The sequence below is a fragment of the Brassica napus genome, chromosome C5 (genome assembly GCF_020379485.1).
Source record: "Brassica napus cultivar Da-Ae chromosome C5, Da-Ae, whole genome shotgun sequence".
NCBI classification, from domain to species: domain Eukaryota; kingdom Viridiplantae; phylum Streptophyta; class Magnoliopsida; order Brassicales; family Brassicaceae; genus Brassica; species Brassica napus.
In genome coordinates this window covers 48,770,441-48,791,470 of record NC_063448.1, presented here as the reverse complement: position 1 = coordinate 48,791,470, position 21,030 = coordinate 48,770,441, and the positions used below count along the sequence as shown (strand labels likewise).

The 21,030-nt window shown below is 37.0% G+C and overlaps 5 protein-coding genes across 14 annotated transcripts in view; 4 read left to right on the top strand and 1 right to left on the bottom strand.

The window, feature by feature from the left end:
* The window catches only part of LOC106399251 (protein GRAVITROPIC IN THE LIGHT 1), an 84,412-nt gene extending 79,335 nt beyond the window's left edge, over window positions 1–5,077 (top strand). The window contains exons 1-2 of one of the 4 annotated variants that reach the window (XM_048757039.1): window positions 1,787–2,040; window positions 3,508–5,077. In XM_048757039.1, the coding sequence (XP_048612996.1) occupies window positions 3,508–4,806 (1,299 nt within the window). In that variant the 5' untranslated portion in view covers window positions 1,787–2,040 and the 3' untranslated portion in view covers window positions 4,807–5,077. The other 3 variants (XM_048757040.1, XM_013839731.3, XM_013839732.3) reach the window with 3 other exon arrangements.
* A 2,301-nt stretch (window positions 5,078–7,378) lies between these two features.
* Window positions 7,379–8,977, top strand: BNAC05G38650D (protein DELAY OF GERMINATION 1). Of its 2 annotated transcripts, none has more exons than XM_013840421.3 (2): window positions 7,379–7,911; window positions 8,362–8,977. In XM_013840421.3, exons 1-2 carry the CDS (start codon window positions 7,505–7,507, stop codon window positions 8,687–8,689), a joined length of 735 nt encoding a protein of 244 aa, XP_013695875.1. In that variant the 5' UTR covers window positions 7,379–7,504; the 3' UTR covers window positions 8,690–8,977. The 2 variants fall into 2 exon arrangements, with proteins under 2 accessions (XP_013695875.1, XP_013695876.1); XM_013840422.3 differs by having other exon boundaries at window positions 7,395–7,911; window positions 8,383–8,977.
* An 878-nt stretch (window positions 8,978–9,855) lies between these two features.
* Window positions 9,856–10,969, top strand: BNAC05G38640D. The gene is made up of 4 exons (XM_013839962.3): window positions 9,856–10,203; window positions 10,320–10,364; window positions 10,457–10,555; window positions 10,737–10,969. Exons 1-4 carry the CDS (start codon window positions 10,087–10,089, stop codon window positions 10,863–10,865), a joined length of 390 nt encoding a protein of 129 aa, XP_013695416.1. The 5' UTR covers window positions 9,856–10,086; the 3' UTR covers window positions 10,866–10,969.
* A 3,449-nt stretch (window positions 10,970–14,418) lies between these two features.
* LOC106401736 (polynucleotide 3'-phosphatase ZDP-like) lies at window positions 14,419–18,880 on the top strand. Of its 6 annotated transcripts, none has more exons than XM_048757036.1 (17): window positions 14,419–14,866; window positions 14,948–15,007; window positions 15,097–15,399; window positions 15,606–15,662; window positions 15,783–15,860; window positions 15,953–16,249; window positions 16,539–16,595; window positions 16,699–16,776; window positions 16,850–16,918; window positions 17,021–17,104; window positions 17,246–17,302; window positions 17,402–17,478; window positions 17,657–17,738; window positions 17,835–17,951; window positions 18,167–18,291; window positions 18,466–18,535; window positions 18,625–18,880. In XM_048757036.1, exons 1-17 carry the CDS (start codon window positions 14,636–14,638, stop codon window positions 18,670–18,672), a joined length of 1,890 nt encoding a protein of 629 aa, XP_048612993.1. In that variant the 5' UTR covers window positions 14,419–14,635; the 3' UTR covers window positions 18,673–18,880. The 6 variants fall into 6 exon arrangements, with proteins under 6 accessions (XP_048612993.1, XP_048612992.1, XP_048612991.1 ...); XM_048757035.1 differs by having other exon boundaries at window positions 14,421–14,866; window positions 15,100–15,399; window positions 15,606–15,668; XM_048757034.1 differs by having other exon boundaries at window positions 14,421–14,866; window positions 15,606–15,668.
* Window positions 18,881–18,926: 46 nt separating this feature from the next.
* On the bottom strand, window positions 18,927–20,957 carry BNAC05G38620D. Its single transcript, XM_013842312.3, has one exon. It carries the CDS (start codon window positions 20,892–20,894, stop codon window positions 19,077–19,079), a length of 1,818 nt encoding a protein of 605 aa, XP_013697766.1. The 5' UTR covers window positions 20,895–20,957; the 3' UTR covers window positions 18,927–19,076.
* Window positions 20,958–21,030: the final 73 nt, after the last annotated feature.

Genomic DNA, 21,030 nt, shown 5'->3' with positions numbered 1-21,030 from the left:
AAAACACATTTTTTACGATTTTGGCGGGAAAACATGCTTTTGCGGTTTTGACGGGAAACCGCGTTTTTGCGGTTTTGGCGGGAAACCGCGTTTTTGCGGTTTTCGCGGGAAAACACGTTTTTGCGGTTTTCGCGGGAAAACACGTTTTTGCGATTTTGGCGGGAAAACGCGTTTTTTGCGGTTTTGGCGGGAAACCACGTTTTTGCGGTTTTGGCGGGAAACCGCGTTTTATGCGGTTTTCGCGGGAAACCGTGTTTTTTTGCGGTTTTCGCGGGAAAACGCGTTTTTTGCGGTTTTGGCGGGAAAACGCGTTTTTGCGGTTTTGGCGGGAAAACGCGTTTTTGCGGTTTTGGCGGGAAAACGCGTTTTTGGCGGGAACACATTTTTACAGTTTTTGCGGGAAAACGAGATTTTTCGGTTTGGCGGAAAAATACAAATTTTCGGTTTTGGCAAGAAAACACGTTTTTTGGTTTTGGCGGGAAAACACATTTTTTGGTTTTGGCGGGAAAACACGTTTTTGCAATTTTGGCGGAAAAACACGGTTTGCGACTTTGGCGGGAAAACGTGTTTTTTTTGTGTTTTGACGGAAAAATATATTTTGGGGTGTTGGCGTGAAAATATATTTTTTTGTGATTTTGGCATGAAAACATATTTTCGGTTTTTGCGGAAAAACACGTTTTTGCAATTTTGACGGGAAAACATTTGTTTGCAATTTTAGCGGGAAAATGCGTTTTGGGGTTTTGGCGTGAAAAAGTAGTTTTTCGCACTGGAAAAAAGTGTTTTTATAGTTTTGTCAGTTTTCGTTTGTGACAAAAATGATATTATGTTTAGGTTTGTAATTTGTGAATTACATTAGGGGTATAATAGACATTATACCATTTTGAATGAACCATCTCCATTCAAATGATCCAAATTGGTTCAGCTGAATGGACTTTAAAATTAAGCCTAAATTTCCAAAAGTCATCCGGATGATCCATCTGAATGAGTTGCACTTTTAGTGCCTAAACAAACAAAACTCTCATCTTCATCGAGATGATCCATCCAGATGGAGAAACAAACGGGCCCTATGTATAGCTACCGGTATAAGAGTAAGTTTACATCTAAACCCATTATAAGACTAGGAGTTGTTTAGTTATAGTAACTTCTTAAGATAAATTCAAACGTTGGACTTGGCAATTAGCATCCTTGATTTGCTTACATCGATAAGAGTCCTAAGACATACAACTGTACTTGTTCTGTTATTCACACGTAATTAGTGTAAAACCAATCTTGCTAGTTAGCTGTCTTTATGCAAGTTGGACTTTCCTTAAATTTAAATAATTAAGATTTGATTACAAGTTTGTGGAATGATGCGCTACTTTTTTTTGTCTCCAGTGTTACGTATGTATGCAAATATTTTATTTGACAATAAAACTAACCTACAAATCTCGTTGATTATGTAATAATCAGTCACTAACCGAGTTATGCAAAGCGATTCAAATGTGTGATCGTTACAACTCTTGAATTGCCACGTGTCACTTTTTGAACCACACTCGTACCGGACGGACCGGTCTTCACGCATGTACGCGACAACAACTTTCCTAACCGTATGGTATGCGTTTTGTCTCGACTACGTACGTAGTAGCAATTTTTAAAACATGTCATAAATCTGGAATTGTCTGCATACTTACCAACAACACCCTTTCCGTTTCGACGTTTCCGCAGCGTCAAGCGTCAATGTCGGTGTAAATATCTCTTAAGTTACGAGGGTATATCGGGAAACTTGAGTCTTTTGAACTTCCCAAGGCTCACTCTGCTTCTCCTCTCTCTGTCATTTACTCTTTCACCTCCCCCTACTAGTCTACGCCTCTTTCTCTCTCCAAACTTCGAAAGCTTAACACTTTTTCTTTTTCTTCTCCTCATTCTCGAGCTCCGGGTTTGTCTTGAAACCGCGAAGGAATCTCTATCTTTATCTCTTTTTCGTTTTGTTGCCCATATTGTCGATAGGAAGTGATAAAGCAGAGAGAATATTACAGGGGAGAGTGTATTTTCTTCGATCAGGTTTGCTAATCAACATCTGATCAAATCTTGTTTTGTTTCTTCTAACTGATTCGGTTTTGTTTCTCTCGTTTTCAATCAATAAGTAACTTGTGAAGCTTATCAAAATCCCATCGTTGAAAAATGAAAATCCATGCCATGGTTATTGAATTCACATTGCGTGCACATTAGGAGTATTGCATTCTCTTTATCTGTTCTTTGTTTCCTACCCTTCTTTTCAGTAGGTAGTGATTTGAAGTTTCATATGATTGATTTAATCTGTAAGGGTTTAAAGAAGAGGCTGGTCTGTCATTTCTGTTCATTTCATTTTTTTTTTTCAGATTCACTCTACAATGAAGTGTGAACAACTAACAAACAGATCATAGTAACCCTGAGTTCATTCCTAGGTTACTTAATCACTCTTGAAGACAAGTTTTCTCAGTAGATCTTTGGGTTATTAAACAAAACAAAAAGTGATATGGTTAAGTGAAATAGAGAATATGAATGTTTTTTTGAGTAGCAAGTCTGTGACTGTACAAAATGTTAGGTAGCTATGTTAGGCTTAGAGTCTGTCCTACCTTTATCTTTTTTTCAAATGAGTGGAATCAAATGACCATTCAATAGAACCATATGCATACAAAGCATGTGTGTTTTTGTGTGTGGGGGCACTTTTTGATCCTTGGATTCTAGTTTAAACTGAATTTGGTTCCTAGCTAGCAATTATGATTCCTGAATTACTCTAATCCTTTTGTTTCTCAGTGTTCCATAATTGATAACTCATGAGTATCTACATGTATTTAAACTCAGTAGCTCTTTTTGTACTCTCTTTTGCACTTTTTTCTTGACTGTTTCTTTTCAAGAAAAAGTAAAATAGAAAATGAGAACAGAGGGGGATGTTGAATTATTTGCATGTGTCATGTGTTCTCTCTGCAGATAACCCATTTGGGTACAATTTTTATTCTATGTTACTTGTTTGATTCCATAGCAGCATATTTTGACTATAGAGCCCCACTACATATATAGCAAACCAAAAGATTTTCAGAACATTAATTAGAAAAAAGTAGATCGGATCATGAAAAAGAAAATGGTACTACACACGCAAGTTGTTTATTCTTCTTCCTTGGACATTTCTTGATTGTTTATTCCTTCAAATAAAATAAAAAGACACATTTTCTTTTATATATGAACCACATTGTCCCCACAACTTTGGATCAATCTGTGTCCACTTGATATTGTAGGCATGTATCTCCCCTCTCTGTGTACTTATTTATACAAATGTATATGCATAACTCTCTCTCCTTTGTGACAATAAAAAGTGTAGTGTTAGCCAATAGTGAGATCATCATCTCTTCAAACTCCTTATCTGCTCTTACAAAGTTCCATTAATGGTCTTAGATCTAAATTTTGCTTGTACTTTTTGCTTTTTATTTAGATATTGACATCCATTACCAAGTCCCATTCATAACTTCTTCCTTATCATTATCTTTGCAGATGGAGACTGTGAAGCCACTGGATGTTGCTTCAGGAAAAGGAAAACTCAGACGCGCGTTTGTGAAAGTCATCAACGTTAAAAAGCTAACCGGTGTGGTTCCAGAAGGTGACAAAGACTTGGTGAAGAATGCTGCAAATCTTTCAGAGTCATTCGACAAACTCGAGGAAGAGTATGAGAAAAGACTCGCCATGGAAGCTCTTCTCGCAAAGCTCTTCGCCACGGTCTCTTCGATTAAATCTGGCTACGCGCAGCTGCAGTACGCTCAGTCACCGTACGATCCGGCTGGGATTCAGAGAGCAGACGGCTTGGTCGTGTCGGAGCTGAAGACATTGTCTGAGATGAAACAGAGTTTCTTGAAGAAGGAGTTTGATAGTAACCCCGATAGAACTCTTGTCGTCGCGGAGATTCAAGAGCTGAGAAGCTTGTTGAAGACGTACGAGATCACGGGGAAGAAGATGGAGTGTCAGTTAAAGCTTAAAGACTCTGAGATACTCTTCCTCAAAGAGAAGCTTCAAGAATTAATGAGTCAGAACAAGCTGATGGAGAAGAGACTTAACCAAAGCGTTACACTGGATCATAATAGTCAAACTCATTTCGTTACTTATCTGCACCACACAGTCAAATCAATCCGAGGATTCGTCAAAACAATGGTTCAGCAAATGAGATTCTCCGGCTGGGACGTGGATACAGCAGCTGATGCGATACAGCCTGGAGTGTTGTACCACAAGCGAGACCACGCTTGTTTCGCCTTCGAGCATTTCGTTTGTAAAGTAATGTTCGAAGCGTTTCATCTTCCTTACTTCTCGACCGAATCATCATCGAGTAAGAGCAGAGATATGTTCTTTGAGAGGTTTACGGAGCTTAGATCGGTGAAGGCGAGAGAGTACATAGCGTCAAGGCCCAAGTCGAGATTCTCGAGGTTCTGCAGGGGTAAGTATTTGCAGCTCGTGCATCCGAAGATGGAGGTCGCGTTCTTCGGACATTCGCACGTGAGGAACCAAGTCTCCGCCGGGGAGTTTCCCGACACGAGTTTCTGCGCTGCGTTTTTGGAGATGGCGAAACGGGTTTGGCTCTTGCATTGCCTCGCGTTCTCTTTGGAGCCCGAAGCTTCGATCTTTGGAGTTTCCGAGGGTTGTAGATTCTCGGAAGTGTACATGAAGAGCGTGTCGGAAGAATGCTTGTCGGAATCTGAGCCGAGAGTTGCGTTTACTGTGGTTCCTGGGTTTAGAATCGGGAAGACTTCGATACAATGCGAGGTTTACCTTTCTCCTTCGAAGTCAACGCCGGACAGTGGATAGATTCCGGCAGGGGTATTAAGGTAATTTAGATGGTGGGGATATTTTTAGAGTTTAGGGAAATAAATGAGGAGAAAATTTTCTGACCGCTGGATTAAGGGAAGGATGCAGTATGTATGTGACTCTGCCCTTTTTTTTTCTTTTATATTTTGTCAATATTTGTTCAGAGAGACAGAAGCATCTTTGAGCTGTTCTCCATCTGTTATTAGTTATCGTCACTATCTCCTATCGCATGTAAATAATTCGTAATAATAATATATTATTGTCATGTCTATATTTTCAAGTTGTGTATGTTGTAATTTTATAATATGAATTATGATATCAATTAGTGCATCAAACAGAAAGATTAAAAGTGAATAAAATGTTGTATTAGTGGAATTAAGATATCTTCTAAAATGAAAATGAAGCACGGACCAAATATGATAAGGCTAGGTCTCGCGTAGAATAAATATTATATATATAAATTATTTTATGTATTATATTTTTTAACATATTATTAAATAATAAATATATATTTAATAATTAAAAAATTAATAACTGTTATCTATACAATTAAATTGGTGCAAACGTATAAATAAATTTTATAATCCAAAAAATATTTTTTTTATCTGGTATATAATTAAATTTAAAGGATAGTAACATATATTAAATCATGTTTTCTACTTATATGTTTTGTTTTATCATTTGTATCTGTCAGACCAAAAAGAAATTAAATTACTGATAATAAAATTTTATTGTGGGATTAATAGTTTAAGTAATTTATATATATATTTTTTAAAATGATATATATTTTTATCAAAACAAAATTTGTTCAACGTAAATTTCAAAATTAAAATATTTATGTATTTTATATGTCATATAGTTTAATTTAAAATGATATATATATATATATATATCTTTTAATCTTAATATTTATTAAATAAAACTTTTGACTTATTTGTAATCATTTGTATCATGTCATAACAAAAATTTTAAACCACAGATCACAAAATTTGAATGTGAGTTTTTTTAATAATTTTAGTAATTTATACTCGTTTTTAAAATTTAAAATATAACATATACAGAAAAATCTAAAATTTTATTATACGGTTAATATGGTTGTTTAATTTATTTTAATAGTTTAAAATTAAACAAATATAATATAAGGTACACTTATTTTTATTAAATATTTATTATTCAAAATCATTAATTGTCATATATATTTTAGTCACATTAGGTAATTCCATAATTTTATTTAAGAAAATAATGAAGCACATTATTTGTATTTATGGTTAGTTTAATATAAAATTTATTATATATTTAGATGAACCAACATATTTCTCTAAAAATTTTAAAAATCATTCTAGTGATGACACGTGACTAAAAAAATGTTGTAAAGATCGTCGATTAATAGGATCATAAGAGCATGATTAATGGGGGTTCTTAGGATAAAGTTCTTAGCGGAATATAAAAACTCGTTTCTTAACTTTTAACTAAAAAACTAAAAACCGGCTCTTAAATAATAACTCCCCCATTAATCATGGTGTAACACTCTCATGGATGGGTCCATTATATATTTTACTTATTCTGATCCACCGACCAAATATGTTAGATAATAATCAGATGGGTCCAATATATTTTTGATAGATCTCATGGGCCCAAAAGTAGTCCTATCCGAGAATCTCATGTCTCCACAACGTCTGGGTCCAGGCACGATGGGTAACGCACCCGGTTTATTCTCTGATTCACGATTGATTCTAAACTAATCCGGTTAGTATCAGTATGCTGCATGTCACCAATACTGAAATTTCAAACTTGTCATTTTATCTAGGATTTGTCATGATAGAATCTACGGACTTGAGACCAAACCAGTTCGGTTTTCACATTTACACCTGAATCATTTACAAAGCGGGCCAAGTTTTATAATTTTGACTAGGCTTTCGGTGGACCGTTCGGTTTCGGTCCGGGTGATTCGAATTTTCGGATTTTCGGTGTTATACTCAGAAGTATCATTCGGGTTTTACTAATTATCGGAACGGATTCGGTTCGGTTCCTTTCGGGTTCGGTTCGGATCGGATGTAACCAATGTTTAAAATCGTCCAAAAATATATGTTTTAAACCTCAAAAATTGACAAATTTTTTTGAAAATATATAAATTGTTTACAAATCTAATTAAAAATTAGTTAAACTATCTAAATTAACTAAAAGGTATTCAAAATAACAATTAAAACAAACTAAAAAAATATTTTGAATATTCTAAAATATCTAAATCATCTTAAAATATATAAAAATATTAACATATTTAACTAATTTCGGATATCTTCGGATCCTAGTTCGGATTTCGGTTCGGTTCGGGTTATAATCAAGCACCAAAGTACTAAGCTCATAAGTCCTGTTCGGATATTTTTGTATAACAGTTCGGATTCGGTTTCGGTTTTTCCGGTTCGGGTTTAGATAGGTACTTCGGGTTGAGGTAAAAATGCTCATGCCTAATTTTGACAACTGGATACAGTTTTACACGTAACGTAACTTGTCCAAAAAATACACCATCAATTCACAACGCGATAGAACTTAATTTACTTTTCTTTTGACTAATCAATAAGGTATACGTTTAATACAATAACAAAGTCGGTGACCAAAAAAATCTTTATATAAAAGCATAGTGTATGAGATAATATAAAATGGTTCGGCCATCCCAAACACTACGGAGGGCCCAAAAAGAATGAGCCGAGAGACAGCTATAGAGAGCTTCAAGAAATTTCAACACACATGGGTAGAGCAGCTACAACACCACCTGAACCACCTGCGCTCCGTTCAAAACCACCACCGTAACTCTGCTACCGGTGACGAGGAACGGCTGAGAGAAGCGGTGGAGAGAGTGATGGAACTTTGTAGAGAGTACCACAGGGCGAAGTTGGCCACGACGGAGAAAGATGTGGTCGGACTTATGGCTGCTCCTTGGTCTTCGGCTCTTGAACGGTCACTCCATTGGGTTGGTGATTGGCGACCAACGACCTTGTTTCATCTGGTTTACACCGAGTCTAGTATTTTGTTTGAGTCTCGTATCGTTGATATTCTCCGGGGGTTTCGTACCGGTGATCTCAGTGATCTATCTCCTTCTCAATTCAGGTTATATACCAAACCCTAATTAATTAGATACTTAAGTTTACCATTCAAAAATGTATTATGTAACGATTTTGTTGATTTATGAAAAGATATTCCAAAATATCTTGACTTTTGTGAAATAAGCTAGCTGTGTATTGCCAAAAACAAATACTTGTTGCAAGCAAAAATTAAAATTAAAATTTTACAATTAATTAGGGGAAGATTAAAGAGAGAAATTATGGTCATTGTGTATATATTTTGTTAACTTGAGTATCTACTTTATTTTTTGTGTTGATAACATGTTGAGAAATCAAGAGACATTATTTGATTATGGATTATAAAGATTTTTTTTTTTTTGTTATTTGGTAGGTTTGATTTTTTTTTTGTTGCAAAAATGTTATTTTATGATGTTCTTCGATGCGTAAGCATGAGGACTAACTAAATACATTTTGATTATTTAAATTTTAATATTAGGTTTAAATTTGTCAAAGGCAGGACGGTGAGTGAGCTACAATGTGAGACGGTAAAGGAAGAGAATGCGATAACGGAAGACTTATCAGAGTGGCAAGACGACGCGAGCGAGCTGGTTATGGGAACGGTGTCCAATCTTGACCAGAGGATACGACGGCTAGCAGAGATCGTTCATCGAGCCGATGATCTACGACTGAGAACGATCACAGGTGTGGTGGAGCTCCTAAGTCCGCTGCAACAAGCCGAGTTTCTCATTGCTGCGGCTGAGCTTCGTAGGGGGGTTTCTGGTTGGGGGAGTAGCCATGACCGTCGTCGAAGTGCCAACGTCTAAAACGCATGTTAAAACGGTTTTGGAAAGCTAATAAGAATTGAGAGGATTTAATAGTTATAGATAATAATTATATGTGTTTACCATGTTTTTATTTCCAAATTGAGTTTGGTTTTTACATGGTTTATGAAATATGGAAAACTGTCTTATGTTATGTATGCATGTTTTACGATATAAGTCGAACTATGTCTTGTTAACTTGCCCTCTTTTTAGTTAGTTTGAAAAATTAGATGGGACTAACTGAAACTTTTGTTTCTTTGTAAACGAAAAATAATAAATACACGTGAATCGGGGGACATGGGTTATTGTTGGTTTCTTTAGACCAAGTGGACACAGAAAAAAAGGTCAGTGAACATTACAAAATACATGAAGTGAACGTGGCGTGGTATGTCTCTCGAAGACATGCATGAAGACACTTGGTATGGTACGCGTCCTCCTATCACGGCGTTGATTCCTAGCGTTTTGTTTGGTTGGCTGAGTTAAAACTGCAAGAGATTCTCTCTTTTTCCCTCATTAAAAATAAGAGATTCTTCTTCATAAGTATTTTATTCAAAAAATCGAAGATATGATGATGACATAGCCATTTTATATTTGTTTGATCAGAGGACAGCTCTCTACCCACAATTGTATACGCACTTGGTGTAACTTTTGATTTCCCTTGCATCCTCGTGCGATTTTAGTTGTTCTTTGCTTTTTTTGTAACGTGTAATGTTAGTTAACTATGAAAGTTCATACTTTTTTTGGGTGAAAATATTAAATTTTACATTAAAACTTTTAATTTTTTTTGCAGAAGATACACAGTTAAACTAAACATTGCACAAGAAGGAGAAGAAATTTAAAGTAACCCAAAGACATAAAGGACAAAGAACAATTAAAAACACTAGTCCGCTGGATAGGTAAAAGAAGTAATAGCTGGACCGAAAGATCAACATTGCCAAATAGGAAGAGTATTTTTGATATAACACGAGACCACCCTTGATGAATTCAGCCTTCCCAGAGCGCTGCTCTAATTGATTTGATACCTATAAGAGCAGGTTTATTGGTGGATCTTAATAGGGTTGCTTAGGTTAGTTAGGATTAAAAAAAAAAAAAGGACATTAACCCAAGATGCGTCCCTTAATTAAGAGAGCCAAGGGACGTTTCTTAGGAGACACCTGTCACAAAATTATTGGGTAGAGAAGTTCTTCCGTCTCATTTCATCGTTTACTTCTATCTCTCTAGGTTTCTGTCCTCTCCTCTCTTCTCCTCTCCTCTGCGTTCTATCTCAAGAGATGAAATTTGTTTTGATTTAATTTGGCTTCGCTGCGCTCATGGTCGGAGCGAGCCGGAGGAGGTATCGAACGCCGTCGTGCTCGCTGACGGAGCCGTGACGGAAGAGGAGATGAAGATTGAAAGGGATAATGGCGGAGAGAAGGAGAAGATACAGAGCGAGACGCCTCCAGAGGATGATTGCTGCCCGATCTGCTCCGGCTCCTTCACGGTTCCGTGTCGAGGGGATTGTGGCCATTGGTATTGCGGTTAAGTCTTTGATCTTTATAAAATTTTATGAGTCCAATTTCGTCTAACATTGATGTATCCCACCTGCTTGTATCGTCTGTTGATTAGTTATTAGTGTTGTTGTGTTAACATACAGGTAGATGCATCTTGCAGTACTGGAGGTTTAACTGGCTTTGTTCAAGTAAGAAATGGATTTGATTCATGTTCTTTTTAAAAAAAAATTATCTTGAGTGTTTGTTTTGACAAAAACGCCATCGTTCTGAAATGTTTCAGAAGGTAAAGGAGCTTCCTTTGTTAACGAAGAGAATGGTGTGGCACATTATGGATCCAGATACTACCAACCTGCATTTTAGCGAAGTTCGCATTTTTGCAGTTAAGAACTTTTTTACCTTGGTTTCCACCTTGTTTGCAGTCATATATCTCACGTTTACTTTTTATAGTTTAGTGTTTAGTTATTATCTCTACCCACTTAGTCCTGTTGTTACTCATTGTCTGTGATTATTGCTTTCTACCATTGAAAGGATGAGAAACTAAGTTTCTTCCGGTGTTGCAGATGTTGATCAGTACACTCTACACTGCCTCCGAGTTTAATTTCATCCCAACGGGTAAGTTGCCTCACAAGATTGAGATTCTCGTGGCATATGCCTCTGCAAGAATCATTTGGAAACCTGATAATTTTTAGTTTGAGATTGTGTGATTAGAATCGAAGTTGTTGTGGTCCAAACGCTTTTTCTAAAAGACTGATGTACTAGTGTTTTTTTTAAGAACCCTAATGAGGTTTTACCATTGGAGCAAAGAAAACAAAAATATTTTAACAAGATCTCTTAACAAAAATTTAGTAATTAAATATTACCTAAGAGACCCAATAGAGTCTTTCCCATTGAACATGCTCTAATTATGCCTATAGTAGAAGAAAAAGAATCAAAGGATTATAGTCACGTTACTCACGTAAAATGACTTACAATAGTGAGCAGTTCTTTTTTCCGACTTAATTTTCTTATGATTATGATTGATATAATGAATATTAATACTAGATTTTGATCCACGCTTGAGAAGCACATATATTTTTTTGCTGATTGTTTGATAAAATTTGAATGAATTTATAACTATTTATTAGACATCTATACTATTAAAAAGTGTTCCAATGAATCACCAGCAATTCTGGTCCATTGTCTCTATGCGTGGAGGACTTTGACTTGCACACGCAATGCAGTTTTGTGTGGTTTGAGGTATTTCAAGAAGATCAATGGCATAATATTAACCATGTTTTTGGAATTGTTTCTTTGCTGGTTTTTTTCTAGTGTTTTGGTTTCTATAGAATTGTTGGTAAAAAGATATCAAGTTAGTTAGTATTTATAATAGGAGAGGTTTATAGTCGATGTAGGTTAAAAGAAGTTATGATAGAATGCTTTGTAATCAATGTAGCTTACCGAAAATCTTGTTAGAAAATATAAATAGAATCAATTGGACATTTTGGTTGATCGAAATAAGGGAAATAAGGTACTTGGCCATAATAAATAAATTTGTAGACCAAGTAATTTAAATTTTAAGTGTTTTTTGGTTAGATAATAGTACAAATAATTAACAAAAGAATTCTAAGAATATATCCACTTAGCATATTCACAGCATATTCTTTTTTTTTTTTTTACATAGTTTGTTACGTACAGATATTTAACTTTTTAAAATGTAAATAATAAAAATTAGTATAGTATTTTTTTTTTTTACAGAGTACATCATAGATAAAATATGTGACGGTCAGACGGAGTGGCTAATAGTGAGCAGTCCATAAAGTTGACCTCCCCCGAGAAAAGTTGAAACCAACCCATGTTAGTCAGTTATTGGACTTTTATAGCTTAAAAATGCCCAATAAATAAAAATAGGCGCAACAAATAAAAATTGAAAATTCTGTTTGAGACAAGTATATATATATATATATATATAGGAATAATTTTCAAATTTAGTTGAAAAAAATACCAATTTTCTTGTGGACTATTTAAAGTCTCAGTTATCTTGACAAACCACTTAAGGCGTTAATTAGTTTTGACTAAGGAACCGTTGGTTTCTCCATCCAGATGAACCATCTGAATGAAGAAGAGAAGATGAGAGTTTTGTTCATTTAGGCATTAAAAGTATAATTCATCTCGATGGCTCATCTAAATGAGTTTTAAAAATTTATGCTTAATTTTAAAAATCAGTTGCTAATCAAAATTGGATCATCTGGATGAAGATAAGTTTGTCAAAATGGTATAATATCTATTATATCTCCATGTAATTAACAAATTACAAACTCGGACTTAATATCATTTTGTCACTCAGGAAAAGCGACAAAACCACCAAAAAAAATATTTTCCCACAAAAATTGCAAAACACATTTTCAGCCAAAACCACTAAACACAATTTTTCGCCAAAATGGCAACTTTCTAGTAAAAATGTACTTTCTCGCCAAAACAATTTTTTTTATGTCAAAACCACAAAAATGCACTTTCACATCAAAACACATTTTCTCGCAAAAACTGCAAAAACATGTTTTCCCGCCAAAACCGCAAAACGCGTTTTCCCGCCAAAACCGCAAAACGCGTTTTCCCGCCAAAACCGCAAAAATGTGTTTTCCCGCCAAAACCGCATAAACACGTTTTTCTGCCAAAATCGTAAAATTGTGTTTTCCTGCCATAACCACAACAACATGTTTTTCTGCTAAAACCGTAAAAACGCGGTTTCCTGTCAAAACCGCAAAAATGCATTTTCCGCGAAAACCGCAAAAACGTAAAATTGTGTTTTCCTGCCATAACCACAAAAACATGTTTTTCTGCTAAAACCATAAAAACGCGGTTTCCTGTCAAAACCGCAAAAATGCATTTCCCGCAAAAACCGCAAAAACGCGGTTTCTCACGCATTTTCCACCAAAATCGCAAAAGTGCATTTTCCCGCCAAAACCGTAAAAATGTGGTTTCTCCCTAAAATCGCAAAACCACATTTTACTGCCAAAAAATCGCAAAAGGTGTTTTTCCGCCAAAACCTTAAAACATGTTTTTCGCCAAAACCGCAAAATTATATTTTTCGCTGAAACTGTAAAATTTGAGTACATGATGCTCTTACCATTGCTTTCATCTTTTAAATTTTAGTTTTACAAAATTTGAGTTTCTACTTTGAGTTTTTACTTTAAGTTGCTTGGAAGTTTATTCAAATTTCTATTTTGAATTTTATTAAAAGTTATAGCTGTAGTTAAATTTAAATTCAAATTTAAATAAAAATAAATAAATTTATATGAAATAAAAATTTATAAATGTGAAATGATAATTTTAAACTAATTTTATTGTAAATATATTTTATGCTAAATAATAAAAATTAGTATAGTTAAAATTAATATCAAACATATGATTAAATCAAAACAAAGTTATATTTGTAATTTGTTTATTAAACTTATCTGAATGGAAATATAAATAAAGAAACAAACATAAAATCCATCCAAATGACTAATTTTGATGGCTCATCTGGATGGAGAAACGAACATCTCATAAAATCGGGATGGATCATTTGGATGGATCACATAGATAGAGCAGCTGGATGGAGATGGTAGATGAAGAAACGAACAGCCCCTAAGTCAATTTTAATACGTCGTTAGTTCAATTAACATATCTATTAGACGAGGTTAATCTCACATTACAATCTCTGTTAAACACCAAACGATGTCGTTTCGAAAACATAAGAAAACCCCCAAATCCTTATATCTCCAAATCGAAATCTCCAATTCTCAGAAAATCAGAATCAAATCAAAATCAGACACTTCCAACAGTCAACCCAGGAATTGTCGATAAGATATTTTATCTATTGGGATCCCCTTGTTTTTTATCATTCAATAAGGTATTTTATCTATTGGGATCCCCTTGTTTATTATCATTCTCGCACAAATTTGAAAAGAACTTATCTGATTTTATGAATTTTGATTTGGGGGCTTTTTTTATGTTTTCGAAACGATGTTGTTTAGTGTTTAACAAGAGATTAATCCCGTCTAATCGATATGTTAATCGAACTAACGACGTATTAAAATTGGTTTAGTCAAAATTTATTGAAGCCTTAAATGGCTTGCTATTTGCGAAGATAAATCGAGGTTTTAAATGGTCCACGAGAAAATTCACTTTTTTTTCCAACCAAATTTGAAAGTTCGTGATTTAAATAACCATTTTTCCATATATTTACATGCAAGTCCTTATATTCCGGGTCAATTACAATTCCACAGTCTTCTTCCACTTCAGAATGGCGGGAATGTGAACTGAGCCCTAATTTTCTCGAAATCTCCCCCAATGGACATATGGTTCTAACCTCCTTCGTCTCTCATCACCATCACTCTCCCTCTCTTTCGATTAACCACACTTCCAATCTCCTTTTCCGAGAACGAGGAGGAAAGTGTCTCTACCATCGTAACATTTTTGGAGAAGAAAAGGCGAAAAGAAGATGCCAATCGTAGCCGAGTACGCGAAGTCGAACCGGTCTTCGTGCAAAGCGTGTTCGAAGGCGATCGCCTCGAAAACCCTAAGGGTGGGGCTGATTAGCAAGGGACCCGGCGGATTCGACATGACCAGGTGGCACCATCTTGAGTGTTTCCCTGCCGATTCGGTGTCGATTGATTCCGTCGATGATGTCAAAGGCTTATCCGCTTTAGAGGTTAGGGTTTCTCATCCAAAGGTCTTACCTTTCTTTTTTTTTTTGTTAATAAAATATTATTTAGTGTTATTTTGTGCTAATGCATTTGTGTGATGGTGGCAGAAAGATGATCAGGATGCTTTGGCGAAACTGGTGGAACAGTGTGGTGAGCCTGCTAAAGAAGTAAGATAGTTCAGTCTCGTCTACTCATCTAGATTTGGAATGTAGAGTACTTTGCTTTTCTTTAACTGCTTGTATCTGTTGAAATGAAGCAGGTTGATGAGAAGGAAGAAGAGGTTACAGATCCTGAATCAGATGAAATTATTGGGGAGAAGGTTAAGGAGACGAAAGGTTCTTCTGCTTCTGCGAGCGTTATTGCTGAGTATGCTAAATCAAGCAGATCGTCTTGCAAGAAGTGTTCTCAGACGATTGCTGCTAAAGAACTGAGATTAGGGATGGTGACCAGAGACTCTCGGGGATTTGATATGACTAAATGGCATCACTTGGGATGTTTCCCTGTTGAATCAGTTCCAGTTGATTCTGTAGAGGAGATTGGTGGATTTTCATCACTGCAGGTTAGTCTGCATCACATATTTGGAATTTTCTATTTAAGGGGATATACCATATTAACATCTGAATGGTAACGAAGATCATATGGATGTAGGTATTTTCGTTAAAAATTGTTGTCTGTGTCCCGTTGATTTTTAAATATATAAATATAAGTATTGAGTATCTTTGTTTGTACTAACGTATCTTGCATAACTGCTTCATTTGTAAACAGAGCGATGACCAGGATGCACTAAAGGAATTGGTCCTACAATGCGGGAAGGAGACTTCGGTAGATGTACTAGCAAAAAACTTGTTTGATTAAAAATATTTATTTTCTTTGACGAAAGCAGTGTGTTTTAAAGTGTTTACGTGGGCTAACTTCTTATATCATTTCATGGTGGGATTGCAGAAGATGGAAGAAGATAAAGATGAATCTGTAGCTGATAAAGGGCTAGCGGAGGAGACAAACAAAAGAAAACATTCTCAGGTTACTAGATAGCAAAGGGCTTCTTACTTCATTCTCGTTTGCTCATGTGGATTTAGAATGTATACTAAATTACTTTTCTTAACTGCTTACAGGTTGAGGAAGAGGTAGAGATTAAAAAGGCCGGATCAGATGAAAAAAGTGGGCAGAAAGTTAAGGAGACGAAAGATTCCTCTGCATCTTCAAAAGTTATTGCTGAGTACGCCAAATCAAGCAGATCATCATGCAAGAAGTGCTCTCAGCCGATTGCTGCAAAGGAACTGAGATTGGGGATGGTGACCAGAGACTCTAGGGGATTTGATATGACTAAATGGCATCACTTGGGATGTTTCCCCGTTGAATCAGTTCCAGTTGATTCCGTAGAGGACATTGGTGGATTTTCATCACTGCAGGTTAGTCTCTATTTATAAATTAAGAATTTCCAGTTAAGTGGATAGAACTTCTGGAGGATTGCATATGTCCTCTGGTTACTAGGATCATAAGTTGAAACAGATAATTTTATTTTGAACATAGATGTGTCACTTTGAATATTGATTAAAAGAATTGTCACGTTGACTCTCAAAAATACCAATGGCATGATATCTTTGTCAGTGTCATGTTGAATAAACACCCAAACACATGACTAGCCTTAGTCTTGCTGACACATCTTTTATATTTGATTCATTTGTTACAAAATAATAGAATGGTGATCAAGATACACTAAAGGAGCTGGTCCAACAATGCGTGAACAAGACCTTGGTAGGTTTACTAGCAAAACCGTTTTACATAATATTTGCTTTCGTTTAAATATTTGAGGCCTCTCTGAACTAACTTATTACTCCATTTCCTGGCGGGAATGCAGAAGATGGACGAAGATAATGATGAGATTGGAACTGATTACCACCAAACGGAGGAGGCAAACAAAAGAAAACATTCTCAGGTTATTAGATAGCATTAGTCACGTCTTTCTAATATAATTTTGTAAATGCTAAATTTTCATTTTTTTTTTGAAGGTTGGGGAGATGGTGGTTGAAGATGAAGTGCAAACCAATGAGAACCAACCGACTACTAGAAAACCTAAGGTATGCAAGCAATAAAATATATTTAAACACCTGCTCATGGTTGATAGTCTGTTCTTACCGATAGAGATCCTCTTAACTGATTTTAAACATTGTGTTATGCAGATGAACACCAGTGAGTCAACTTCTCAGGTCGTAGCTGAAGCAGAAATCTCCTTTTCAGCTTCTGATGTGAAGGAAAAGTACAGGGTAAGTCTTAGTGTGTAATAAGTTAACGTTCTGTATTATCCGTTAACTTTATCTTATTCCTAGGGACTTTGCAGCTGTGACATACGTATTCATTTTCCGATCTTATGTCTCTGGCTGCTAATACTGTCTTTTTGTTTTCAGGATGCCAGTCTATTACCCAAGTGGAAAGCGTTTGAGACTGTAATATTCCTTGAGCGGGTCAGAAACCATCGTTAATATGATGTTATTTTTCTAGTATAAATATAAGGCAGTGTATTGTGTGTCTTAACGATTAATTAATTTGCTGCATCTTAACAGGATGATGGCCTTAATGATTCAGAGAAGATAGCTACATTTGATTTTGATGGATGCCTTGCAAAAACATCGGTGAAAAAGTAAGAATCCACTCGCTCACTCAGAATTTTGCTGTTCTTCTCTGTTTCCAACCTCTTACAGTGACCATATATGATTTCCAGAAAGGCAATCACACAAAACTTTTGTACTTGTCACCGTGCACATAAAGTAAATTTTGGTCCTAACGGAACATATTATTTTCGGTTTCTTCTTTCTCAGAGTAGGTGCAGATGCATGGTCACTTATGTATCCTTCTATTCCTGAGAAACTGCAAAGTCTTTATAGTCATGGCTATAAGCTGGTACCTTCTTTTCATTTTGAATTTCCTTTTATCCATGTGATTGAATTGTCTCAGTTTCTTCTTCTTATAGAGATACTAATTTTAAATGGTCATCAGGTGATTTTCACAAATGAGTCTAACATTGACCGGTGGAAAAACAAAAGACAAGCTGCTGTGGACTCGAAGATTGGACGCCTCAACAGTTTTATCAAGCGTGTAGAGGTCCCCATTCAGGTGAAGTGCGGTTTGGTTTTTAATTATTAAATAACGTTATTTTATATTCTCAAGAGCACTGCTTCAACAAATCCTAACAAAAGCCCTATGTTGAAGTTAGTTCTGTTTTGCCAGTTCTCATAAGCTTAACATTTGAACTTTTCAATGTTTCCAAACTCTTAATTCTCTGACATGTTGGTATCTGAAGAACGTTAATGGTTTCATTTTGGAAGCAGGTGTTTATAGCCTGCGGAGTCGCAAGTTCTGGTGGTAAAGATGACCTTTACCGCAAACCCAAGCCTGGAATGTGGCAACTCATGAAGAAGCACTTTAACTCTGGAATCGAAATTGATATGGATAAGTTAGTTTTCTCCCAACTTGCTTTTAAATTTTTTGATTTACCTGTGAAACTTCTAGCAAGTCTGAAAGACTACACGCATTTACCATCAGCTTTCTTTCCTGTTTAAACTCCATCTGTTTGTTTGTGTTCTCTCTAGCACTTCAGTTTGGTTTATACTAACTTATGTGTCATCAGATCGTTCTATGTTGGGGATGCAGCCGGAAGAAAAGGCGATCACAGCGACGCAGACATTAAATTTGCGCAGGTATTTGTTACAAACACCAGACATCTCAGCGATACTCGAGATAATTTGCGTTACTTTCCTGATATACAAGCTACTTTCTTTGGTTGCAGGCGAATGGATTGAAGTTTTTTACTCCAGAGGAGTACTTTATCGCTTGAAGTTAGGAAACTCAGATGTCAAGTCTTGTGCGTTATGTTCGCACTCCCTTTTGTCAGGCGCGAATGCTTTTGGTGATCAAACTATAATCACTTCATCAGTGTGTATTTAACTTAACAGTCTTTTTTATGACACTGTCAGTTGTGTTTAACTCAACACTCTTTTGTATATGGCACTGCCATTTAAGCATCAACTTATCAGCGTTACAGAGCTTACTGATCCAAGAAAATAAATTCACAAGCAACATAACAAACCATTGAGAACAAAAAAATGCTTCGATTTCGAACTCATTTTACATACATAAGGTTGGAAAGTTCTTGGATAATCTCTTCTTAATGCTCTAATACCATACATAAAACATTCTATCAGTAATAATCAAAACAGACAAGACCTGAACTGGTTATTATCACTCATTTTGGCCAATCTCGCCTTCCAAAATAGCGTGTCTTGTCAGAACAATCTCTTTCACAAGGTTTCTGTAAACAAAGGGCCTAACAGCTGCACGAAGAAAGAGCTCAGGTGGGATTCTACTCTTCTTTATCTTCTTCATCCACCTTCCATATCCTACTGTCTTCCATTCTTCTGGCTTCACTTTCGCCTTCTTACCTCTCATCTCCAACTCATCTCCTCCAAGATCTCCATCTCCATCTTCTCTTTCCGCCATTGCCTTTAACTGCTTCTCATAAAACTGATCTGACACCACCATGCTCATCTCCGCAAGCTTCTCCATCCTCTCTGCATTACTTGTCGCTTTCTTGAATTGCTCTTCCCAATACCTCTCATCCTCTTCCTGATCAACCTCATCTACTTCACCTTCCAAACTGTCTTCTTCCACGTTCCCTTCCACATCAACAACCATATTATCATCATCATCATCCTCTTCTTCTTCTTCCTCCATCTCGCTATCACCACCTTCATCTTCAACCCATTCAGAAAACTCAGCCTTCTCCGAGCTCCCACTATTAATCACCTCATCCTCGTCTTCATCCGGAGCATCACACCCAAGCTCCATCTCCTCCAGCTTCGCTTTCCACTCCTTCGTATACGGATGCAACAACTCAATAGGATGGTTCCCAAGCAAAAACCTCAAAACCTTAGACTTCTTCTCATCGCTACACTTCTCATAAGCCTTCACCACATCATCCACAAAAGCCGTCTGCCTCACCTTCAACATCTTACACAACCCTCCATAGTAAGTACTCAACTCCACCCCACCATCATCATCCTCCACCTCAAAAACAAATCCAGCCTCCGTCACAGGGTTCAAATAAGGCACAATCGAGTTAAAAAAATCTTCCTGAGGCTCGAACCTACACTGAAACACAGGCTTCTTCACATAGACAATATCAGGCCTAAACCAAGCCGCGCACTGGCATATCAAAGACCTCGACTTGTTCCCCAACCTCCCCATCAAGTTCCACTTATCCAACCTCTTCTTCTTATCCGCCTCCACAACGACCTCACTCACCAACGTCCACTGCTCCCACGGCAACTCACTCAGCCTCCACTTGGGATGCCTAACGAAAACCCAAAAGTACCTCAACCCAACACCCGAATCCAACTCCTTGACCCGTTTCTGAAACGCTAGGTTCATCTCGTGCTGCTCAACCTTCTCAAACTCCTCGTGATTCGCCACTTCCCCGTACATGGTCACGCACTCGTCGGAGATCGTCCCGCGGACGGGGTCCCCGACCACGACGCCGCGCCACGAGTAAGGCCCGAACTCACCGTACTTGAACCAGTCGTGAGGGTGGCGCAGCCTCGGGTCGTCCTTGTCCATGAACCGGACCATCCTGTCGTAGCCGAGCCCGATCATCTCGAGCTCGTCTTCAGTGAACTTGTCCGGGTGGCTGCTGAGGATGTTGCTTCGGGACTTGTCGGGGTTGTTGTAGAGGCGGTAGAACAGAGACTCCGCTAGCTTCTTGGACTTCTCGCGGGCGTTGCGCTTCGCCTGCTTCCTCGTGTCGGAGTCTCCTTCTATCCTCCCGCCGGATGAGCCTCCGGGTTTCTTCTTGCTCCGACCCGCCAATGCGCGGACGTCTCGCCGGAAGCCACCATAAAGCTCGGAGCTTTTGACTCCGAAAGTAAAATTCCTCTCGGTGACTGGTAAAACGGATATGGTCCTTCGTGCGAAGGAGTTGGGTGGAGATTTGCGGAGGGAGAAAGGGGAGAAGGAGAACCTAGGGTTTAGGGTTTTAGAAAAGGATAAGTCTTGGCCTAACATTTCTTCCTTCGGCGAATCAACGAAGATACAGAGAGAGAGACAGAGATGACGATTAGATACTGTAATAAATAATAATATAAGTCGATTAATACGACAGCGTTTAAGTCGACAATACGACTGCGTTTAAGCCTGTTAA

What these genes read in the sequence shown, in the direction of transcription:
- BNAC05G38620D (XM_013842312.3), bottom strand. Translation starts at nt 20,894, where the DNA reads ATGTTAGGCCAAGACTTATCCTTTTCTAAAACCCTAAACCCTAGGTTC.
- LOC106401736 (XM_048757034.1), top strand. Translation starts at nt 14,636, where the DNA reads ATGCCAATCGTAGCCGAGTACGCGAAGTCGAACCGGTCTTCGTGCAAA. An exon ending in ATGTGAAGGAAAAGTACAGG is followed by an intron (nt 17,105 to 17,245) that starts GTAAGTCTTAGT and finishes TTTTGTTTTCAG; the next exon opens with GATGCCAGTCTATTACCCAA. An exon ending in ATAGTCATGGCTATAAGCTG is followed by an intron (nt 17,739 to 17,834) that starts GTACCTTCTTTT and finishes AATGGTCATCAG; the next exon opens with GTGATTTTCACAAATGAGTC.
- BNAC05G38640D (XM_013839962.3), top strand. Translation starts at nt 10,087, where the DNA reads ATGGCGGAGAGAAGGAGAAGATACAGAGCGAGACGCCTCCAGAGGATG. An exon ending in TTGTGGCCATTGGTATTGCG is followed by an intron (nt 10,204 to 10,319) that starts GTTAAGTCTTTG and finishes GTTAACATACAG; the next exon opens with GTAGATGCATCTTGCAGTAC. An exon ending in GCGAAGTTCGCATTTTTGCA is followed by an intron (nt 10,556 to 10,736) that starts GTTAAGAACTTT and finishes CCGGTGTTGCAG; the next exon opens with ATGTTGATCAGTACACTCTA.
- BNAC05G38650D (XM_013840421.3), top strand. Translation starts at nt 7,505, where the DNA reads ATGAGCCGAGAGACAGCTATAGAGAGCTTCAAGAAATTTCAACACACA. An exon ending in CTATCTCCTTCTCAATTCAG is followed by an intron (nt 7,912 to 8,361) that starts GTTATATACCAA and finishes TTTTAATATTAG; the next exon opens with GTTTAAATTTGTCAAAGGCA.